At 39.8% G+C, this 19,737-nt stretch overlaps 1 protein-coding gene across 4 annotated transcripts in view; it reads right to left on the bottom strand.

Annotated features, from left to right (window-relative positions):
* TMEM117 (transmembrane protein 117) overlaps nt 1-15,356 on the bottom strand; it is a 474,959-nt gene extending 459,603 nt beyond the window's left edge. For 2 of the 4 annotated variants that reach the window (XM_019653056.1, XM_019653060.1), the window contains exons 1-2: nt 15,059-15,356; nt 5,713-6,017 (exon numbers count right to left, since the gene is read on the bottom strand). In XM_019653056.1, the coding sequence (XP_019508601.1) occupies nt 5,713-5,989 (277 nt within the window). In that variant the 5' untranslated portion in view covers nt 5,990-6,017; nt 15,059-15,356. Of the gene's footprint in view, nt 1-5,712; nt 6,018-14,776; nt 14,847-15,058 lie in introns of those variants that run through there. The other 2 variants (XM_019653057.1, XM_019653058.1) reach the window with 2 other exon arrangements.
* Between the last annotated feature and the right edge of the window lie 4,381 nt (nt 15,357-19,737).

The raw sequence follows: 19,737 nt of genomic DNA, 5'->3' as shown, positions 1-19,737 counted from the left end.
AAGGAAATTCCAGAATTTAGTGCAAAGAAAATTTCCCCTGTAAAACTTGCTACTTTCATCATTTCTGATATTCAAAGATATGTAATGTATCACATTTCTCTTTTAGTCCAGGCTCCAAGGAAGCTCAAAATCAATAAGGTAACAAAACTCATTAAATATATTTGATCTTCCCTCTTTTCTGTGGGCTTCATTTTCTATTCCTATTGTATTAAACATACATATTGTTGTGAATCATTTCAATTCCTTTTTGGAATAATTTCTTGAATAAGCTCAAGAAATTAATTTCCCTTTGTATATAAATCTTATCATTAGCATAATAATTTTGGATTTCTCTAATCATGGATATCTCTAATGTATAATCATCCAAAGGCTAAGATGCATTTTTTGAGCACATCCTTATTTTTTTAATGGAATCTTCCCAACAAACCAAAGAGAGAGGCATTGGAAACTTATAAATTGACATTCCAATGGAATTCAATTTTCATAAACCCTAATATAATACTTTCCTCAACAAGAGTCAATATTAAATCTAAAGAAATTTTTCTAAAATACATCAATTCTGATTTCACATGTTATTCTCCTCTAAGTTATGCCTCTAAGTTATTCTCCACATTTGGGTAATTTAAGATTTGTGACCAGTGTGAAATCATAAAAGTTTAGTGCTAGTATGTAGGAAAACCAGCTCTCTCACATTATTCCAATCATACAATGAAGGTGAGAGGGAAATAATTTAAAATGCACTTAATCATTTATGTCTCTGATAACATGCAATATCCAATTTTTAAGAGTCACCATTTTTATTTGGAACAATTCCCACTACAAATTATAAACCATAAGAGGGTTTCATGTTCCTAACTAAAATAGCCACAAAATATAATGTTTATGTCTCATTAAAAAATAAAACTTATAACCAATGAGCTGGATTAAATTGTGCACTCGCAGAATCATTCACTCTTCCTCTCCCTTCATGCATGCTTTAAATTGGCAATATCGTGTTGCCCTTTTGGAGTCTATTAAGAAGAGATTTTCCATAATAAACTAAATGAGGGAAGACTGACAAATTAATGAAATGAAAGAGGGTAATGAAAGAGGTAGTGGCATTCTATTTCATATTTTTATTTGGCATTTCATAAGAGAATTACAAAAAAAGTGTTTAATTGATCTCACAAAATGATTCTGATTATTTTGTAAACCATTCTAATTTCTATAAAAAACTATCTAGGCTTGTAATTAACAATCCCCTCCTCTAAACATACATATACCGTTCATTACCATCACCATCACCTACCACACGCTTGCGTCTATAGATTGTTAAAGGTTTAAATATAACCTTTAAAAATGAATTATGTGTAAGTACTAGTTATTTAGGAACAAAGGTGGACATTTATCACATTCCAAGCCAATAAGAGCAACCTTTATGCTTGCATTAAATTTTGGATTATTTTCCAAAATGTTGCATAGCTATGAGTTCCATAGCAACCTGAACAGACTCTCTTTGGTGCACGTGGACACAAGTAGAAGCCAAAGGGAAGACAACAGACAGGAGTGAGTTAAAGAAAGCATCACAGACAAGATCATGCTTGAACTTGGATGTGAAGGAGTAAGAGAAATAAGCCAACTTATCAAGGAGAGGAAGAACATGATGGGTATAGGATGGCATGCATGTAAAAGCACAGAGGCATGCGAGAAGATGAGAGACTATTTCTGAGGAACCAGAGTCTGTCCTCCTGTCCTCTCTATGGCCATTATTTCTACCTGTCCTAAGTCTAGACCAAAGAAACTTTCATAGATGCTCTCTTTCTCTGATACCTTTATCTCCAACTCAATCTAACTCCTTCCCCCACGTGTTGGAGAACCAGCAAATACTCCTGTGGAATGTCAAGAGATCAGGTAGGAGTAGACCATAATAAGCTTTGGATACCAATCAAAGGAGTTAGAATTATATTCTATAAGTGATAGGAGCCATTTAGCCATGTGGAAAAATTCTTCCAGTAGCAAAATCCAGGATGAACTGGGAAGGAGAGAACTATTGGAGGCAAATGATCAAGAGTTTGTGAAGGAAGGAAGGATCAATGGCTATAAAGGAAGATGGAGGGAGACGGAAGGAGAAGACTAGTGTCAAGTTCATTAGAAAATTCAGTCATGAGTCCAGTTATCACCAAAATCTGCAGAAGGTTACCATTCTTTCTCTAATACCCAATATAATTTCATACATTTTTAGTAAGGAAAAAAAAAAGAAATTGCCATATTGCCAAATAGATAAAGCTGACTACATTATAGAATCTTTCCTATAGTAAGCAAAAATAAAGAAATGCATAATAAGACACACTTTTGTGCTATTTTAAAATAATTTGTATTCAAGGTACCACTTGAAAGCAGAGTGAATTTTCAGGGCTGAATTATTTATACCAACAGGGAAAATTCAAAAGTAAGCTATGACTGAAATGTGATTTTAGTATAAAAGGTAAGACTTTGCACTAATATAACTTAACAAAATGTAGCAATTACAAAACCAAATGATCTGCCCTTATTATTAATACTATATATTGATATGATTCTCAATCATATTGACCATTTGATTCTCAATCAGTCTTCAATATAGGCAGAAAGCTTTTCTCCAAACTGGATATTTTGGTCTAAGTTTTCCTTGACTTTTTACACTGAGAGAATATCCTGAATGGGTTACAAACATATCCAGTCATTGCTTGTGATGGAAATCTATTGTTTTGTCTGTCCAGCACCCTCCACCCATTACTGGAAACTAACCCTCTCCCCCGACCCCACCCCCACCTTTAACTACTTCTATCCATGTGATTACGATACAGGACACCATGCTTGTTCAATGTTTGATGGATGGCCCACCTAACACCCAGTTCCTAGATATCCTCTGTGTCAATGAGCTCCACTTTACTTTAGCACCCACTCTCTAAAGACCACACCCTAGCTGGGAATCACCACTAAAGAATTACTGTAATTCTATTACAGCATGTCATCTAACCACACCCATCAGTGCTTTCACTTTTCTTACTCTCATTACACCTGTTCAGTTTCTTCCAAATCTTCAGGCCCTTGCCCATTCCTCCCAGGTCATCATCTTCCTCACCCCTTTTCCATGTCCAGCCAGAACCCCCTGTTAATCAAATCAAGAACTTTTTTTATTAGAACCCTCTATGTATCTTCTATCTTTTGTTTCCAATACAGCAAGCCCGAGCAGTCCCCAGCCGCATGAATCACTCTCAAATCCTCTTCCAGGTGACTGAGGTGTCATAGAGAAAATTGTTCCACACAGTTCATGCTGGTGTCATTGAAATTTATAGGAACTAACCTCAACATCCCGCAGTGATAATCAGTAACCTTTTGTGTGTCTCTAGTGTGTTCACTTTCACACTCCCTCAGGTCACTGTTCCAAACTTTGACCGCTTTCTTAAATTCCTTGTATCATCCAACCTCTCCATCTTTACATTTAGCTCTTCCTTCTTTATAGTGAAAAAGAGATCACCAGGTGGTAGCACACACCTCTCTACTCCTCTGCTTCAATCGTGCCTATTAGAGAACCAACCTTTATCTCACATCACTATTTCTGAGGAACCAAGGTTCGTCCTCCTATCCTCTCTAAGGCCACCATTCCTACATGTGTCCTAAGTCACAGACCAAAGAAACCTTCAGAGATGCTGTTTACTTCTATATATTCACCTGCACTTTAATCTAGCTCCTCCCCCCACAACAACAAGAATATCAATCAATCTCATTCCTCAAATAAAACCATCACCACCAAAAAAAAAAAATCTACCCTTAGTCCTTCTTCTATTTTTAGCTACTTCCCATTTCCTTCTTCCATTTCCTCATTAAGCTTTTTGAAACTATGCATATGTATAATAAATATAAAATATGAACATTTTAGATATGTATGTAATACAACTAGATGGCAATAGTTTGAGAAGTAGAGATTGAAAAGACAATATCTGTAAGTTTCTAACCAAACTTCTAACCTTGTTTTTTTTATTATCTAGACTAATGCCTGGCATGTAATAACTGATCAATGAAAATTTGTTGGATACATATCACCCATCTCCTGGTCAGGGATGGAAACCATATCCAAACTGGGTCAACTGCAATCTCTTTCCTGAGAGTTTAAACTTTGGATCTAGAGAGTCAAAGAATTCTTTCTATGTAGATATAAAATGATCTTCAGTATGAATGGAGAATTAAAGATATGATAGAGAAGTCAAGACAAAAAACACCCTGAGAGAATTCAAGCTCCTTGTTGCATTCACCCCAATTAGTAAAATGAATTCTGTGAACTATCCCAATATCCTTACAGTAAGTCATCTTTTTCTCATAAACTAATTTAGTCTCTTGCTCTGTTGCTACTACCAAGAGATCCCCTTACTAATATAGGGTCTATGGTTGAATAGGCTCAAAATAAACATTCTAAAGCCCATTTTGATGTATTTATGATATTAAGGTACTGTTTATGGGGAAAGGGCTATTTTCCTGTCTTCACTAAATACGATTACACATACATTCATTTTAGCTCTAAAGCCAAGTTTTTGTTTTTGTTTTTAATTTTTTTTCGTTTTGTTGAAATAAATAAGACTTCATGATAACTACACTCATGTGAAAATACCTTAGGGGGAATTTGTGTGCCTATTCTGCTGCTTTAAAAAGCTAACGTACTACTCACAAATGAAAAATTTAAGCTTGTTACATTTTATTCATGAGCAGTACTGACTAAACAAGGAGACTCTAGTTCACATAAACACAATGATTACAGGTGTCAATAGAGGATCCAAATTAATGGATTTTCTAAAGTTGTTTCTGTGTATGGACCTAAGTTTAAATTCAGAATTACTTAAATGACACATTTAACCTATAACTTGAAATCCATGAAAAAATAAAAGATACCATGTATATAAAAGTTTACAAGACTATATATAGCTAAACAGAGGCAAATGTGTCCTTATTTAAATATACGCGTGGTATGCTATGGGACAAATGTATACTCTAATAAATTCTATTTCCTTTCAGGTACTGAACACAAGCATTTTGTACTTTATCCCTTTTGCCACTTTTCTCAAACAAGAGCATGGAAGGCATGTCTGCCTTGTCTACTATGAAGGTATCACTTCCTTTTAATGGTCTCAGTAAGTGAAAATATGAATTCTGAACAACAGGCATTAAGTTTGGAAAGGCAATAATGGGATCAAATTTACAATCCTCAGAGAAGACAGCAAGACTCTCTTCAACTGATGCCAAAAGAGCAAGGACCTGAGAAACAATTGAGAAGTGGGGTAACCCTGCAGAGGCAGTAACATGGGGTAACCCTCTATAGGCAGTAACAGCTGAGAGGTTGTAATGGAATCCAGATGCAAGGGCAGATAAAATGGACCTGGTACTCTAGGACATCCCCAGGTAACAAGGACACAAGTTCATGGGTGCAACTGTGGAATTATTAGGACTTAAGGAATTGAGAGGTTTTAGGATAAAGCCATGTGTTGAAATGAAGTTTGGCACCAATTTTACCTCACACTCGTTTTCCTTAGGCCACGGCAAACAGAACAGTTGAAGAGCGTAGCTACGACGGCGCCTAACAAATGAAAGCTGAAGAACAAACTGAAATGTGTCTTACATTTGGCATTTAGAAATAACAAAGCTCTCTCTTGAAGGATAGAAACTGAATAATTACCAACATTACATTTCCTGGGTACTCACCAAACAAACGCTGATGGAACAGAAATTTGCCAGCTATGAGTCCTGTGAGGATGGCAAGTAGCCATAGAAGCACCTTCAGAAGCCTCCAGCCAACTCCTCTAGGGTATTTATTCGTTACAAATGAAAAACAGTTTCCGACAACAATAACATTGGCTTCTGTTTGGCTGTGAGAAACTGGGTCCTCCGCAAATATTAAGAAGTTAAAGAAGATGACCAAGTAAGCCACAATCATGCGAGACCAGGGATGCTGGAAATAATAACGAAAGTCTTTACCCATCCTTCAAGACTTCAATTCCGTAGTTTACCTGCATAAGAAAAGATACATAGGGTTAGAGCAGGGAAACAAATGGTCTCTCTTCCTGTTATCTGCTCAGATTTATAATGGCTCAACAAAGAGCGATTTGGAAAAGATCATACCTGTTCCTACTCACGGCATCAAGACAAGTTTGAGATTGAGGAAAGTAAATATAGTCCCCTTCCTCATCATCTAACCATACCTATGATCATAGGGGGGGATTTACGAAAAAAGAAGAAGAAGAACAGAGCAGGGGGAGAGGAAGGGGCATGAGAGGGCCGAACACTGTCCAAACTTTGGGCGAGTGAGATGACATGTAGCGTCATCTCAGGAAGAAAGGCAGAGAAAAACAAAAACAAAACAAAAAAAAAACAATGCAATACTTTTTCTCTCTTAAGTTATTTTTATGTTACAATCATGAGACAAACTAATTTAAAAATTAAAGCAATGCAGATGCAAACTGAGCATATATTAAAAAAATAAACATCTCCTCTGCCCGAATCCCTCTCTCCAGAGTAAAATCCCTTAATAATTAGGTGGGTATATTTTCAGATTTTCTTTCTAAACATTGATAAATGTAAGTATGTGTATAGACTTCTATAAAAATAGTCACAGTCTAGCTGTCAAATAATTTCAACACAGAATAAGTTTTATAGAATAGTTAAGTCTACGGTAGAACGGTTGTGCCCAGGTGGGATCTGGCAACTCTGCTTGTGGAACGTGAGCAGCCAGGGGAAGATTTCGCAGAGGAGGAGACACTCAAATTTGAGATTGGAAAATTAGTAGGATTATTTTTTCCAAGTGACAAAGGGAAGGATGCTCAATCTAGGCATATGCAAAGGCACAGAGGCATTGCAAAACAGGTAACACGCCTACAGTGGTGAGTCCTAACCTGGGTATGCACTGGAAGTACAGTGCTTTCTTCAAATGCAATTTCCAGACCCCACCTCCAAAGTCTTGCTCAGCTCCTGTCTTTCCTATTTGGGCCCCAGCTTGAACATAAAGAACACAAGCCTGCCCAGGTCCACCGGGACTGTGGCTGGGTGATTAAGTCTAATTCTGGGGTTCAGCTTTGGTGAGCTCATTTGGTGCTCAGATTAAGCTATCTCTCTCTCTTTTTTTTTTCAATAATAAAACTGATTTAAAAAATAATAATAAAGGCAAAATTTCTCCACAATCTGCCAATTCTTTTTCCTTCTTTTTCAATTTACTTAGAACTGAGAAAGAAAAGAGAGACCCTTACAAAGCCTACAATGTTTGACATGCAGGCTCTGCGTTGGATGTCTGCATGCACTATTATTTCATTTTTGTTATTACAACCCTGTGAAATTCTGTCATCACTTCATTTCCAGGCAGGAAACTGATGCTCACACAGATTATGTAACTTGCCCAAAGTCACCGAGCAGGAGAACTCTGATTTGTGCCTCTCAAGTCTGACCCCAAGTTCCGATCTCTGTCCCCTGCAGGTGACCAGGTAGGCCCCAGGTGCTTTCCCTGCCTGAGAGGGCAGCCCCAGGGCCAGCCCCAGGGATGCCATCCCTGGGTGCCTTCTGGAGACACATTCTCCTCTAGAGATGAGTATATTAACTCTGCAATGTGTACTTCTATGGCACAGGGAAAAATATAAGTACAAAGACGAAGCCTCAGGCCTGAAGTGACTCTAAGTCAATGGAGGATCTGAGAACAGGCTCCAAGGTCCCCAAATCCCAATTCAATATTCTAGGCTCATGAATGTCAATTAAAGCCACAATCTTAAGTTCATGAAGACTTGTCCTAAGTATGTTAGAAAAGCAATGTAAACACTCACAAGGATTGACAATACAATTCAGTAAAACCAACAGTCACGGTACTCAGATTCATAAACCTTCTCAGTAATTTCAAGTCCCTTGAGTCTTCGTGAATACTCTGAAATATCTGTTCTCAGGGACTGCAGCTCAGATACTTAGGAATGGTGACTATTGTGAGTTGTTTTTTGTTTTGGGGGTGCTTTGTCGTTTTTTGAGGTGTTTTTAATGTGCAGTTCGTCAACCAGTACAGCGGCAGAGATCTGTGTGGTTCTCACACCAAAAAGAACAGTGAAACCAATGAAGAACAAAAATGAACATCATGTGTTTCCATGACATTCGATATGTAAGGATGCCAGAATGGGTCAATTATCAACCCAATTTCACCCAAAACCTTTGGAAATGTCCAAAGACCACCCCCACAAGAGAATACCCAGAAATCTTCTCAAAGCCAACGAGTGTTGAAGCAGAAGTGATTCCTACATGCCATCAGAACAGAATAGGGGTATCATTTGAGAAGTTGCTGTAACAAGTTTCTATGTCGTTTCTCTTACCAGTGAGGAATTCCCATGTTGTAATAATACCTCCCCTGCCCCTACCTACACACAATCAAGGCAGCAGAATTTAGAACACTGAATGGAATACATATGACCTTGATTCTTTTTTTTTATAAATGCTTTGCGGAGGGTTGGCATATACTTATTTTATTGATGTTTTTAACTTAGAATCCTGTTTTGTGGGCTATGTAATATCTACATGCCCAAATTGAATTAAAACAGTAAAAAAAATGTTGAAAATAGCTGCTCCTCTCCAGTATGTATATTGTTTCCAGAAGGAGAACAACAGTCCTACATTAGTACAGATTTTAATTCCTACCGTAATGCTATGAATGCTACTATCGCTCCCATGCTACAAGTAAGAAAATGAAGGCAACCTGCCATTAGCTTCCATTAAGGGAAGAGAAGAGCAGGGGAGCCCAAAGACTGCAATGATGACTGGGCCAATGACTGCAGTGATGGGTCCCCATCCAATACCATCTTATTTCAGTACCAGGCTCTGCATTATTATCACTATTACTAATAAGGCTAGCATTTATTGAGTACTTACCATATACTAGACAATATGCTAATGAGCTTTGTAAGCAGCTCATTTAAATTTCACAACAGCCCAATGAAGAAAATATTATTTTACAAATGTTAAAACTGATACTTAGAGTTTAGTAACTAGTACCAAAGAATAAAATGAGTCTATGCCAGAGCAGGGATTCAAATCCAAGCCACCCGGCTCTAACACTCTATGCAATGCCTTCCCCACACCAAGACATAAATTGCAAAATCTTGCTCTTTACATGTTGGTTAAAAAGTTCCTGTTAATAAAACTGTCCGATATAAGATTCACAGTACTTCTAGGATGAATGAGTCTACTATTACTATTCAAAATGACCTTGATAGCATGAACAGAAACAACTGGGACCATATGACTCACTCCAGTATTGCTCAATTTTTTTCTTCTTCTTTGAGCATCAGTATAAGTAGTTGAGTTAATCTGATTGTCCTCTGACAATGCATCACTGATGTTCACCCTGTGATTTTCCAACGATGCTTATAGAAAACACTGGATCTCTGAGAACTAGACTAGTCCACACCATGTAATTGCCTTTTCTAAGTAACAACATCATTACGTAGATGTCACTATCAATATTATGGAAGCCTCTGCTTTTTCACATAATAGCAGTGATGAAGATACTGGTAACTACAGGCTGAAACATTATACAGTAAGTGCCCAACTTACTAACGAGTTCCGTTCCGGGAAAACGTAAGTTGGATTCTTTTGTAAGTCCAACAAAGTGAGTTTTATACACCTTTGACACAAATATACAATGTAAAGCCAATGGTTGAACGATTGATGTTATAAGAACGAGCGACGTCTACCATCTTTTCACCTCGGTCCAATCTCTCAATTATTTTCACTTTTGTTTCCATGGTTATTGCTTTGCGCTTTCTAGCAGTCCCCTCCACATCACCACTGCTTTTCCTCGTGCTTCTGGACATCCTGGACTCTGATTGAGCACTGTACTACTGCACACTATCGCACTGTACAGTAAGCACACAGCAGCACAACTGTGACAATGTCCGGCAGACACGAGCTACTTTCGCGATTCGTTCGCATCTACGAATGTTCGTAATGCGAGGTCTGTTCATATCTGTGAAAGTTCGCAACTCGAATGTTCGTAAGTTGGGGACTTACTGTATACTGTCTGATAATCCACAGGCCTTCCGTCATGGTTTCCAACTCTAGAGGTTCTAATATTTATACTTGATATTAGAAGTGCCACACATTTTACTACAAGCCAGTACTTCACCTGGACTAAGGGCAAAAAAGGGAGAGGAATTCAAAAGAAAAATGGGAGAGAAGTAAGGACACTCAGGTTGGGAAGATACTTTGAACAAAGGCACAGAAGAGCGAGTCTGGGACAGGGCTACAGATGCATCAGTGGTTCTGTGTAACTGGGACACACAGCTCTTGGGGTTACCTTGTGGGAGTTAAGAATCATTTGGGGCCACTTGAAGGAAGATTATACAAAATTGTTATTTTGCATTTTACTGAGTAGAGAAGAGGAAATCAAAGGTTTCAGGACAGAAGAGCGATACAATTGATTTGGGCAGGGTTTTGGAAGAATTTCTCTGTTAGCTTGGAAAATGATCAATGGGTATGAGGCATGATGAAAGTGGGGAGACTAGTTTAGAGGCAACTCCACCAATTTAAGTATAAGGTCATCAAGTACCAGACCAGGGCAACATGAATGCCCTAATAATTGTTGCAATGATTTGTTTGATTGGACCAGAGTGCCGAGCCTTCCTTCCTTCCTTCTTAGGGTCTTTACAATAAGTGAAAACACTCACGGACAGTCAGGAGGGTGAAGTTCATTTTTCTCAACAGAGACGCTGGCTCAGGCAATAGTTTGTGAATAATGACAAGTAGGAGCAAAATGGAGTGTATTACTTACATTAAAAGAAATTTAAGGATATGTATGGAAAAGTCCCTGAATTAATAAAATGTGCTATACAAGAGAAATTATGACTAGTCAAGTAAACCACACCCAAAGCACAGCTCTGCTAATGTAGGTCTTAGCATCTAGTGATACGTAACCAGGTAACATGGTCAGAGCATTATCACTGTAGCGCTCTATTATAGGATTAAAAATAATAATAATAAATTATCTCTCCAAATTTCTTGAAGCTCCTTGGTATTTATGTCTAAAAATTCACCTGCAACCCCTCTAAGCTCTTATTAAAAGGCTGTAGTCTGTGCCTGTGCTCTGCCAAGGGTGTGGACATTATTTCAGCACCTTGAATTTCTTAAAAAATAATTTTAAAAAGTACCTCCTGTAGCTTGTTGTTGTTTTTTTTCTTTTTTGAGATATGCTCTTTGTGATGCATACAGCAGCTATGTTTTAGACAGTTCTTGGCTATCATAGTACAAGACAAAGTTAAAGGCTATTTTCTTCAATTACCTGGTTGTAGTATTATACTAATATATGTGAAATTCTTTGCAGTTAATGGGGCACTTTTTACAATCATTTCATTTAGTCCCTAGGATATAATCACACTTTAAAAATTATATGTCAAACAGGGTGACAGAGTTTCAAATTATTTAATATTGTTTCCTTAAAAGATTAATGATAGCGTACATTTATATCACATTTTACCTCTTAGTATTCTTAATGGGCAAAACCACACCATGACATTAGAATGACTGAAAGGAACCAGGAACATTTGCTTTTCAGAAGGCAACCTAAAAGGGTAAGAGGAGTATGGTCCAGCTCTGCCTGACTCTGCTACTCACTAGCTCTGTGACCCTGGAACAAGCCCTAACCTCGCTGAGATTCCATCTCTTCACCAGTAAAATCCTAATGAAAGTGCTTTCCTCATAGGGTCGTAGTGAAGACCAAAGGAGATTTCATGTGTAAAGAGCCTGGTCCATCCCAGGTACTTGCTAACCTGAAGACCATTGTGAAAACGACTCATGGTCATGCCCATGAAAATAATATCAACTATATATTAAATTTACTGAGTGATTGCATATGCTATTCTCATATACAATGAAAGGATTTTAACATAACAACTCTACAAAGTAATGGATGAGTATTATCCTTATTTCACAAATACTGAAACTGAGGCTCAGAACGCTTAAACTTCCTGTCCAAAACCATATATAGAACGTGGTGAAGTCCAGATTTGCTAATTCCATAAGAACATCCGTCATTTGTTTGTTCAGTATTTCCGGTTCCCTATTTGTGCCAGCCACTGGCCTACGCATGAGGGCTGCTAACGGACAACACCCTCGTTGGCTTGCATCTTACAGTCTGATGGTGAGACACAGACATTAAACCAAGAAAAATTAAATGCATAGTATTTTAGAAAGGTATAAGTTAATGGAGAGAATTAAAGCAGGAGAAAGTTAACAGGAAGTATCAGGAGCAAAGGAAGTTGAAGGAGGCCTCGTGATAAGGTGGCATTTGAACAGAGACATGAAGGAAGCGGGGGAGGCAAGTGGATATCTGGGGAAAGAGTGATCCAGACAGAGGGAACAAAAACTTGCAAAGGCCTGAGCTGAGTGCACGATTAGTGCGTTTAAGGAACAACAGGGGGCTCGTGTGACTGGATAGGGTGTGGGTACAGAGGCTTATGAAGAGAGGTGAGGTCTGGGAAGTTGCTTAAGATCATGGTCTGGCCCGGAGGCTACAGTATGCATGTGGGCTCTCCTCCTGTGTGAGCTAGGGAGCCAGAGAGTGACGCAGGCTGACTTCCATCTCAGAAGAGCCCCTCTACCTGAAGACTGGAAATGTATCGCTCCTGGACACATTTAAAAGGAATTGCTGACAAGATTTTACTGATGCATTGGATATGGACACGGCCTGGCAAAACCCAGAATGGAATTGCCATTTCCTGAGATGGGGGTTGCCATTCCTGAGATGAACACTGGAAACAGATACAGACAACATAAGGATAATGAATATTTTTGACTGCTTTTTATGTGTCGGGCTCTCGGCAAGCACTTTTCATGCGTTATCTCAATTAGTCCTTATGCCAACCGTTTGGGTTTACCAGCAAAGAAATAGAGATTCAGAAAGGTTATAAGCTGCCCAAGGTCATACAGCTACCAACTGGCAGACACAGGCAGAAATACCTCTATATGACCCCAAAGTCAATACTTGTAATTACTACTGTGCTCCCTTCACTGAGAAGTATAAAATACAAAATAAAGTTCTGTTTGTAAAGAAGTAGAAGTTGGTGATGACTTGCAACTATTAGGCACTCAATAAACATTGGCTGATAGATGAACAAATGAAAAAATAAATCTATGGATGATGGTTGGATAACAGACCAGCTCTGGGTGAGAAAAAAACACTGAAGGTTCCATTCCAGAGAGAATAGACTCTGGATAACGGGATACACAAGTCTTTAAAAGGAGACATGGCAGAAAGCAGTAAAGCAAATATGTATTTGCCTGGACCAGCCCTGAGATAAGGAGAGGTCTTAGTATATGATCTTGAATTGTTCGATGAAAAGGCAGACAGAAGGAGATGACTAACAGCATTTTATATAATACAAGTGCTTAACACAGGTTTTAAAAAAACACAAGTATCAGTAGTAACAGAAGTAAAGTTGGATCTTTTTACTTTTAGTCCAATACAAGAGACCACACAGCCTTTCAAACAAAAAGCAACCTTTTAAGTCAATCAATGAAACCACCATACGTGACTCTGCATAAGTACCGGAATGGTTATTTGTGGTACCCTAGTTAATTTGGAAGATCCCATCCATAAATCACTTCCTAGACTTTCTCTTCACATTGCTTCAACCTTTAAGTGATTGTCTCCCTTGTTCTTATCCTGTAGTGCTTGGGATAACAAAGCGCTGAACCAATCCAAGTTTTTAAAGCAGAGAACCTGAAAGCAAAATAGACCTGGGGTTCTCTTCTGACAAAGACATTGCCAACTTTTCATTAAAATGAAAAATATTTATGAGCCTTTTCATGTAATAAAGTTGAAAAACAATCACCAGTGAGTTATTCTAAAATGTTAGACCTCCTTTTCAGTGACATCTGTTTATAAAAAAGAATCTAAACACAACACCAAAGTACCAGTTAATGAATAAAATAAAGTTAATTCATATCATTCATTATTTTTTAAATGACTGGCCATTTAATGAAGCAACTTAAACAAGCACTTGTTTCTGATCACAAGGATCAGATAGAGGTGGGATGGGGGTGGGGAGTACATACCTGAGTCAAAATGTCAAAATCCATTATTACCTTTAGAAGTTAGAAAGTGCATGGCAGAAATTCAATACCTTACAACAAAATATAGCTTTTACAGGGATTCTCCTACTCTTTATAGCCAATAAATTGGAAGAACTTTTTTCTGAAGACAACACAAAAACCTGAAATCTTCCTAGAAGTCCTTTGTGAATTTCAAACAATATATCATTTATAATCAGGGGGAAATACATTTATTCAACATACTTTTACTCAAAAAATTTTGTTTTGGTTCATGAGACTTATATCCACACATAGACACTAAAGCAAGCATATGACGTTTACTACCATCTCCTCTCCTTCTCTCTCCCCCCCCCCTTACACACACACACACACACACACACACACACACACACACACACACAGTTTATTGTTCCACAGCTGGTAGAATGAATAATGGCAGCCAAAGTGCTACCACATAGGTCAAACACACTTGTGGGCCTGTGGTATTTTCGAAAAATAGGAATCAACAAATAGCTTTCTTTAGTTATGACGAAGTTAGTAAACACCCAAACACTCAAATGTTGTTGTCGTGTTTAAGGAGAACACCCACGAACTGCAACCTGTTAATGAACAAACGATAGGTAGGGCTTCTATTCAGTTCCTATCCTAGGAATTAGTGAAGCGGGGAAAGTTCAAGGTCTGCTCTGGAGACGTCCCTTACCCCCTGCAGCCTGGAGTTTGAGGGTTCCCTACCAAGAGCTTCCCGCCTAGGAGTCTCCTCTGCCCTTTCCCTGAAGGGCTGGTGCGTCTGCCCCCCCTCCTGGCCCCTTGACCCTGCCCCTTGTCCAGCCATCCTCAAGAAGGGAGGAGGAGAGGCGCCGGGGGAATTGGGGCCGGGGTGCCGGGCCGCTTCCGCATTCTCGGGCGGGGATTCAGACGCAGCCCGGCTGCGGCTGGACCGCGCGGCGGGGGAGGCGCGCCCCGCGCTGGGCTGCGTACTCACCGGATGGGGCGCGGGCTCGGGGCGTCTGCACAGGGGAGACCCGGGCAAGCACAGCCCTCGGCCGCGCCGGCGGCCTCACTGGGGAGCGCGGCGAGACGAGCCAGAGACGCCTCTCCACCGCTGCTGTCACCGAGCTATAAATACCGTCTCGGCCCACACCCGCCGCCGCCTACGCCGGGTGCCCTCCGCAAAGTCCGCCGCCGGCGGCTGGGCAGCTGGAGCGCAAGGGCAAAGGCTCCGCGCAGGTGACTGCCGCGGCTCCAGCTGTGCGGCAGCCTCCGCATCTGGAGGCATGGCCTCCCACCGCCCCCGCCCTCCCGCTCCCTCCTCTCCCGCCTGTGCGGCGGGCCGGCTCCAGCCCACGGGCTGCGCGCCCTGCGGCCAAGCCTGCCTGCCCGGGCCGGCCCGCGTCTGCAGAGCCGGAGGGTGCGGGAGGGGGCGACTTAGGAACGCGGCGGGGCTGCGGGGGTGGGGCGGCAGCCTTCAGCCGAGAGTGTCAGCAGCCGTGCCTTCTTCCAGGGGGGAATCGCCCACTTCTAAAACCCGGGTGGAATGTCCTCAGAGAGCTGCAAACTTTCTAATGCGGCCTCGGGCCACAGAGCATCCTTTCTGCTTTCGTCTATTGGTGGTGGGGAGGTGCGGAGGTGGGGAGGTGGGGAGTTGGGGGAGATGGACCCTGTGAGGAGTATGAGAAGTCTTGCACTTACTTTCCAGCCGGTCTGGTCTGACACACATGTGCAAATATATTCACACATAGTTATAAGCACACACGCATTCATATACACTTAGAAATGAATATAGCTACATGCCTACATTTGTATACACACACACATATACACACACATCACGGTTTTTAATCTTTCTGCAGCCTGACGCTCTCAGGAGCCTATCATTCTGTGATGTTGAAATGATTCATCTGCAGCTTGGGGGAGGAAGACTCTTTCACCACATTTGACCAATTCCTTTCTTCTTGATGTAATAATCTCTTTTTCATCATATATGTGTGGCCTGCGTTTCCTTCCACACCCAATAACAACTGCTACCTCAGTTTACCGGTTGCTTATAATGTATTAAAAGTTGCTATCCAGCATACAAATATTTCATGCTAATGGAAGTGACCACTAGTTTACATACCAAATGGGAACGGGGATAATTCATATATGCCCGCAATAATAAACGTGTGAGGAGAAAACTAGCCCTTCTCCTGGACTGGCAGTATGATTCAGAAATGGGTTGGGTTGCAAGAGGGAGAGCTGAGATGTCAGCAGATTTTACAGTGGGTTAGAGAGAGCCATTGCTACGTCCTGCAGTGTAGTAGCTATCTCATTGACACAGGGATCATTGGGAGTTCACTGTCATACTTCCTGTTTCAAACTTCTAAGAATGACCACATGTATCTACAGTGCAGTCATAGTTTGTGATCACCTAATGGAACTCTTAGTTTAGTAAGATTCTCTTTAGCGAGGCTTTCAAAAGATGTCCCAGGCAGAGTTCTTTCCTATGCTAGCACTTTGTACGTTTAACTATGGTACTTCTTACATCTTGTTGTAGTTTTTTTGCAATGTATTTTTCTCCCCCATTACCCTAAAAACTCTTTGAGGGCAGAGACTAAACCTTTTTCACTATTGCTTCCTCACAACCTAGGGTAGTGAGCTACAATAATGGCTCAATAAATAGTAGATTAATCCCGTAGACTAACCATTCGATTCTACTGTGCTTTTATAATTACAATTAGGGTTATTTTGCAAACAATTACTGTTTAGTTAACATGGGTTTCATGTGCTATATTCTCCTTGTATCTCCATTTACAGCAAGGAGTCTTGAATCGGTTGGAATGAGAAAATATTAAAGCTTCATAAATAATACAGCATATACTGAGGCCTGTGCTTAAAACAGAAAGGGACTTTTCCTATCATCGAAAGACAGTCTATAAAACACATTGTATTTCACAGGCTAGTGGAGTAAAAATCATTGAGCAGCTTCTCTTCTGTCTACTTGAGAGACAGAACTCACTCCACTCCATTGTCAGTTGAATTGCATGGGTGTCTACTGGAATGAACTCAGCTCACCAGAACTGAAATGTCTGGCTTCAGTAACATGGAGCTGGTTACCCTACCTCTGGATCCCTGTCTTCTTAACATACAGTCTTGCTTCCTTTAATAATAATTTTAAAAATAAGCTCAACCAATGCTCACTATTTGCTCTTATGGGGAGCTCTCAGGGTTTAATGAAGAAAGCTCTCCAGGACCACTTCCAGGCAAAATGTTGAAAGGGGCAAGTTTTTCTTCAATATCAATTCTCCCTTTTTACACTGACCAAGAAGCATGTGCCCTTTGTTTCAACAGCCACTGAGGATCTCCATTTTAGCCTTACCTAAGGACCAGGCAGGGGAATAGCCTCCACACTTGATCTTTGCCACAAGAACAGGTAGTGAGAAAAGCTCACCTTACTAAAGGCTGATTGTGTACCAGGCCCTTTCCATGTATTAAAATATTTCATCTCTGCAACAGACCTGAGAGATGGCTGCTAGTAATGTCACTTGCCTTTTGCCTTTGAGGAAAGAGACGCACAGAGACTGAGTAGTTCATGCAAGATCTCAAGACTAGCCAGAGCGATGGAGTGAGGGTCAGAAGCCAGGAAATGTGGCATGCCAGCCCACATGTTATCCCTTACCTTATACCTCCTCCCCGTGAACCAGGAAAGGGATATGGGTTTTACAGTTAGGAGACCTGGAATAGGAAACTTTGGTATGAATTCTGGTTCTACCCCTTAGGAGCTACAACCCTAAGCAAACTGCTACTATAAAATTACAGTAAGAATCCCTAGATCTGCCTTTCTTCACCACTGAAATTGTGACATGGTATAACAGATCTGGATAGGGGTCCAAAGTAGGTCATTTGGCCTGTTCAAGGACAGATTTTACTCAGGATTTAGGCTACTCTTCTTCCTATTCCTCAGTCTCTCTCCCATCTCAGTCACTACCACACAGACCTGTAAGTTTTAAATGCCCAAGTGTGTGTCAGGTACATAATAGATGCTCAGTAAAGGCCATTTTTCCTTCCCATCAAAACTTAACTGTTCTACGAAAACTTTGCTTAAGACCAAAATCTATTGGCCGGGTACACAGATGGTGATTGCTTACTCACAACTTAACCGTTTCTCCAGTGTTGGCCAGCAGTGTTTAAAAATGTTATAGATAGAAGCCTTAGGAAGAAACCAAGATGACAGAACTTTGGATCTGCCACTCATTCCATCCATATTTTAACCCAAACAGTTCCATTTCTTTTGTATATAGGATTTAGCAAATTGGCCACAATTTCAGACAGAGTGTTGGGGCAATGAGAGAAATATTGGGTTGTCAGAAAAGTCATGATGCATTTTTGCAATGAAAAACATAGAAAAAATATGTCATGACTTTCCCGACAACCCAATACTTTAAATAGGACACCCTCAAATCACACTATCCAAACATCTACCTACTCCGCCTCCATACACAAAGTCAACCTTGCAGATGGGCTTAAAATGTGTCTTGTTTATATATACTTCTTACATCTACTTCCTTTGTAAGTAGATGTAAAAAGTGAAGGCTAGTGAATCAGTTCTTCGATGATAGAAATTCTGAAACATGCAGAATATAAGCAGGGCAAGCATGAGATGAGCAATAATGATAATAAAATGAGCATTTATGGAGAACTTAATATGTACCAGACCAAATGTACAAAAATCAGAAACATCTACATGATTCAATATTTTTCTGTTCATCTCACATATCCCAGTAGGTTGATAATAGTTATACTCTATATTTAAAAAAATAAAGACAAACTCAATATGCATTTCAAAAATTGGTAAATCAAAAACAATTGTTAAACATTTATATTATGACCAAAATGTATTCTCTCTAAAAGGTCCTTTTAAAACAAAAGGAAACTACGAGTATAGCTGAAAACATCAATAATCTCTACCAAGTCAATCAGGGAACACTTTCATCAGTGAGTTGATGGGCTACAAGCAAAACTATTTTTAACTTCCAATAGGTCAATCAGGACGATGCTAATTGTAAACTCCAAATGTAAACAGCACAATTTCCTTATTGCCAAAGAGGTAAGAGTAGAAATTTGAACATGATCTATAATTTCCTTTTGGTATTTAAAGGCCAGTGACTCTATTGGCCAGGATTTTCCTCAACAGTTCTAATTGCAAAAATCCAGTCCTATTGTACACAATGGACACTGATATATTTGAGGCCACATGTCCTGAATTTTGCTTGGGAAAAGATGGTCATTACATGTCTCCTGCTTGGAACACTAGAGTGTGTGGTCTGGCATCCTGGCTCTGCCATAGCATAGTAGTGTGATATTAAGCAAATTATTAACCTCTCTGTACAGTAGTAGTACCTGCCTCACAGGTTGGAAAGGGATTGAATAATGAGTGTTACACTTTTAACATTTGGTCTGGTACATATTAAGTTCTCCATAAATGCTCATTTTATTATCATTATTGCTCATCTCATCCTTGCCCTGCTTATATTCTGCATGTTTCAGAGTTTCTTTCATCGAAGAACTGATTCACTAGCCTTCACTTTTGCCTACAAATGGCTGGACAAAGGGATTTTTCTGTATAGTTTTTAAAGCAAAGGAATCATGCCAACAGGTTATGAGGTAGCAGTCTTAGCAGAAGTA

This window comes from Hipposideros armiger, unplaced genomic scaffold (assembly GCF_001890085.2).
Source record: "Hipposideros armiger isolate ML-2016 unplaced genomic scaffold, ASM189008v1 scaffold_194, whole genome shotgun sequence".
NCBI lineage: Eukaryota > Metazoa > Chordata > Mammalia > Chiroptera > Hipposideridae > Hipposideros > Hipposideros armiger.
Note: the sequence above shows the minus strand (reverse complement) of the source record. Positions and strands in the feature narration are given on the sequence as shown.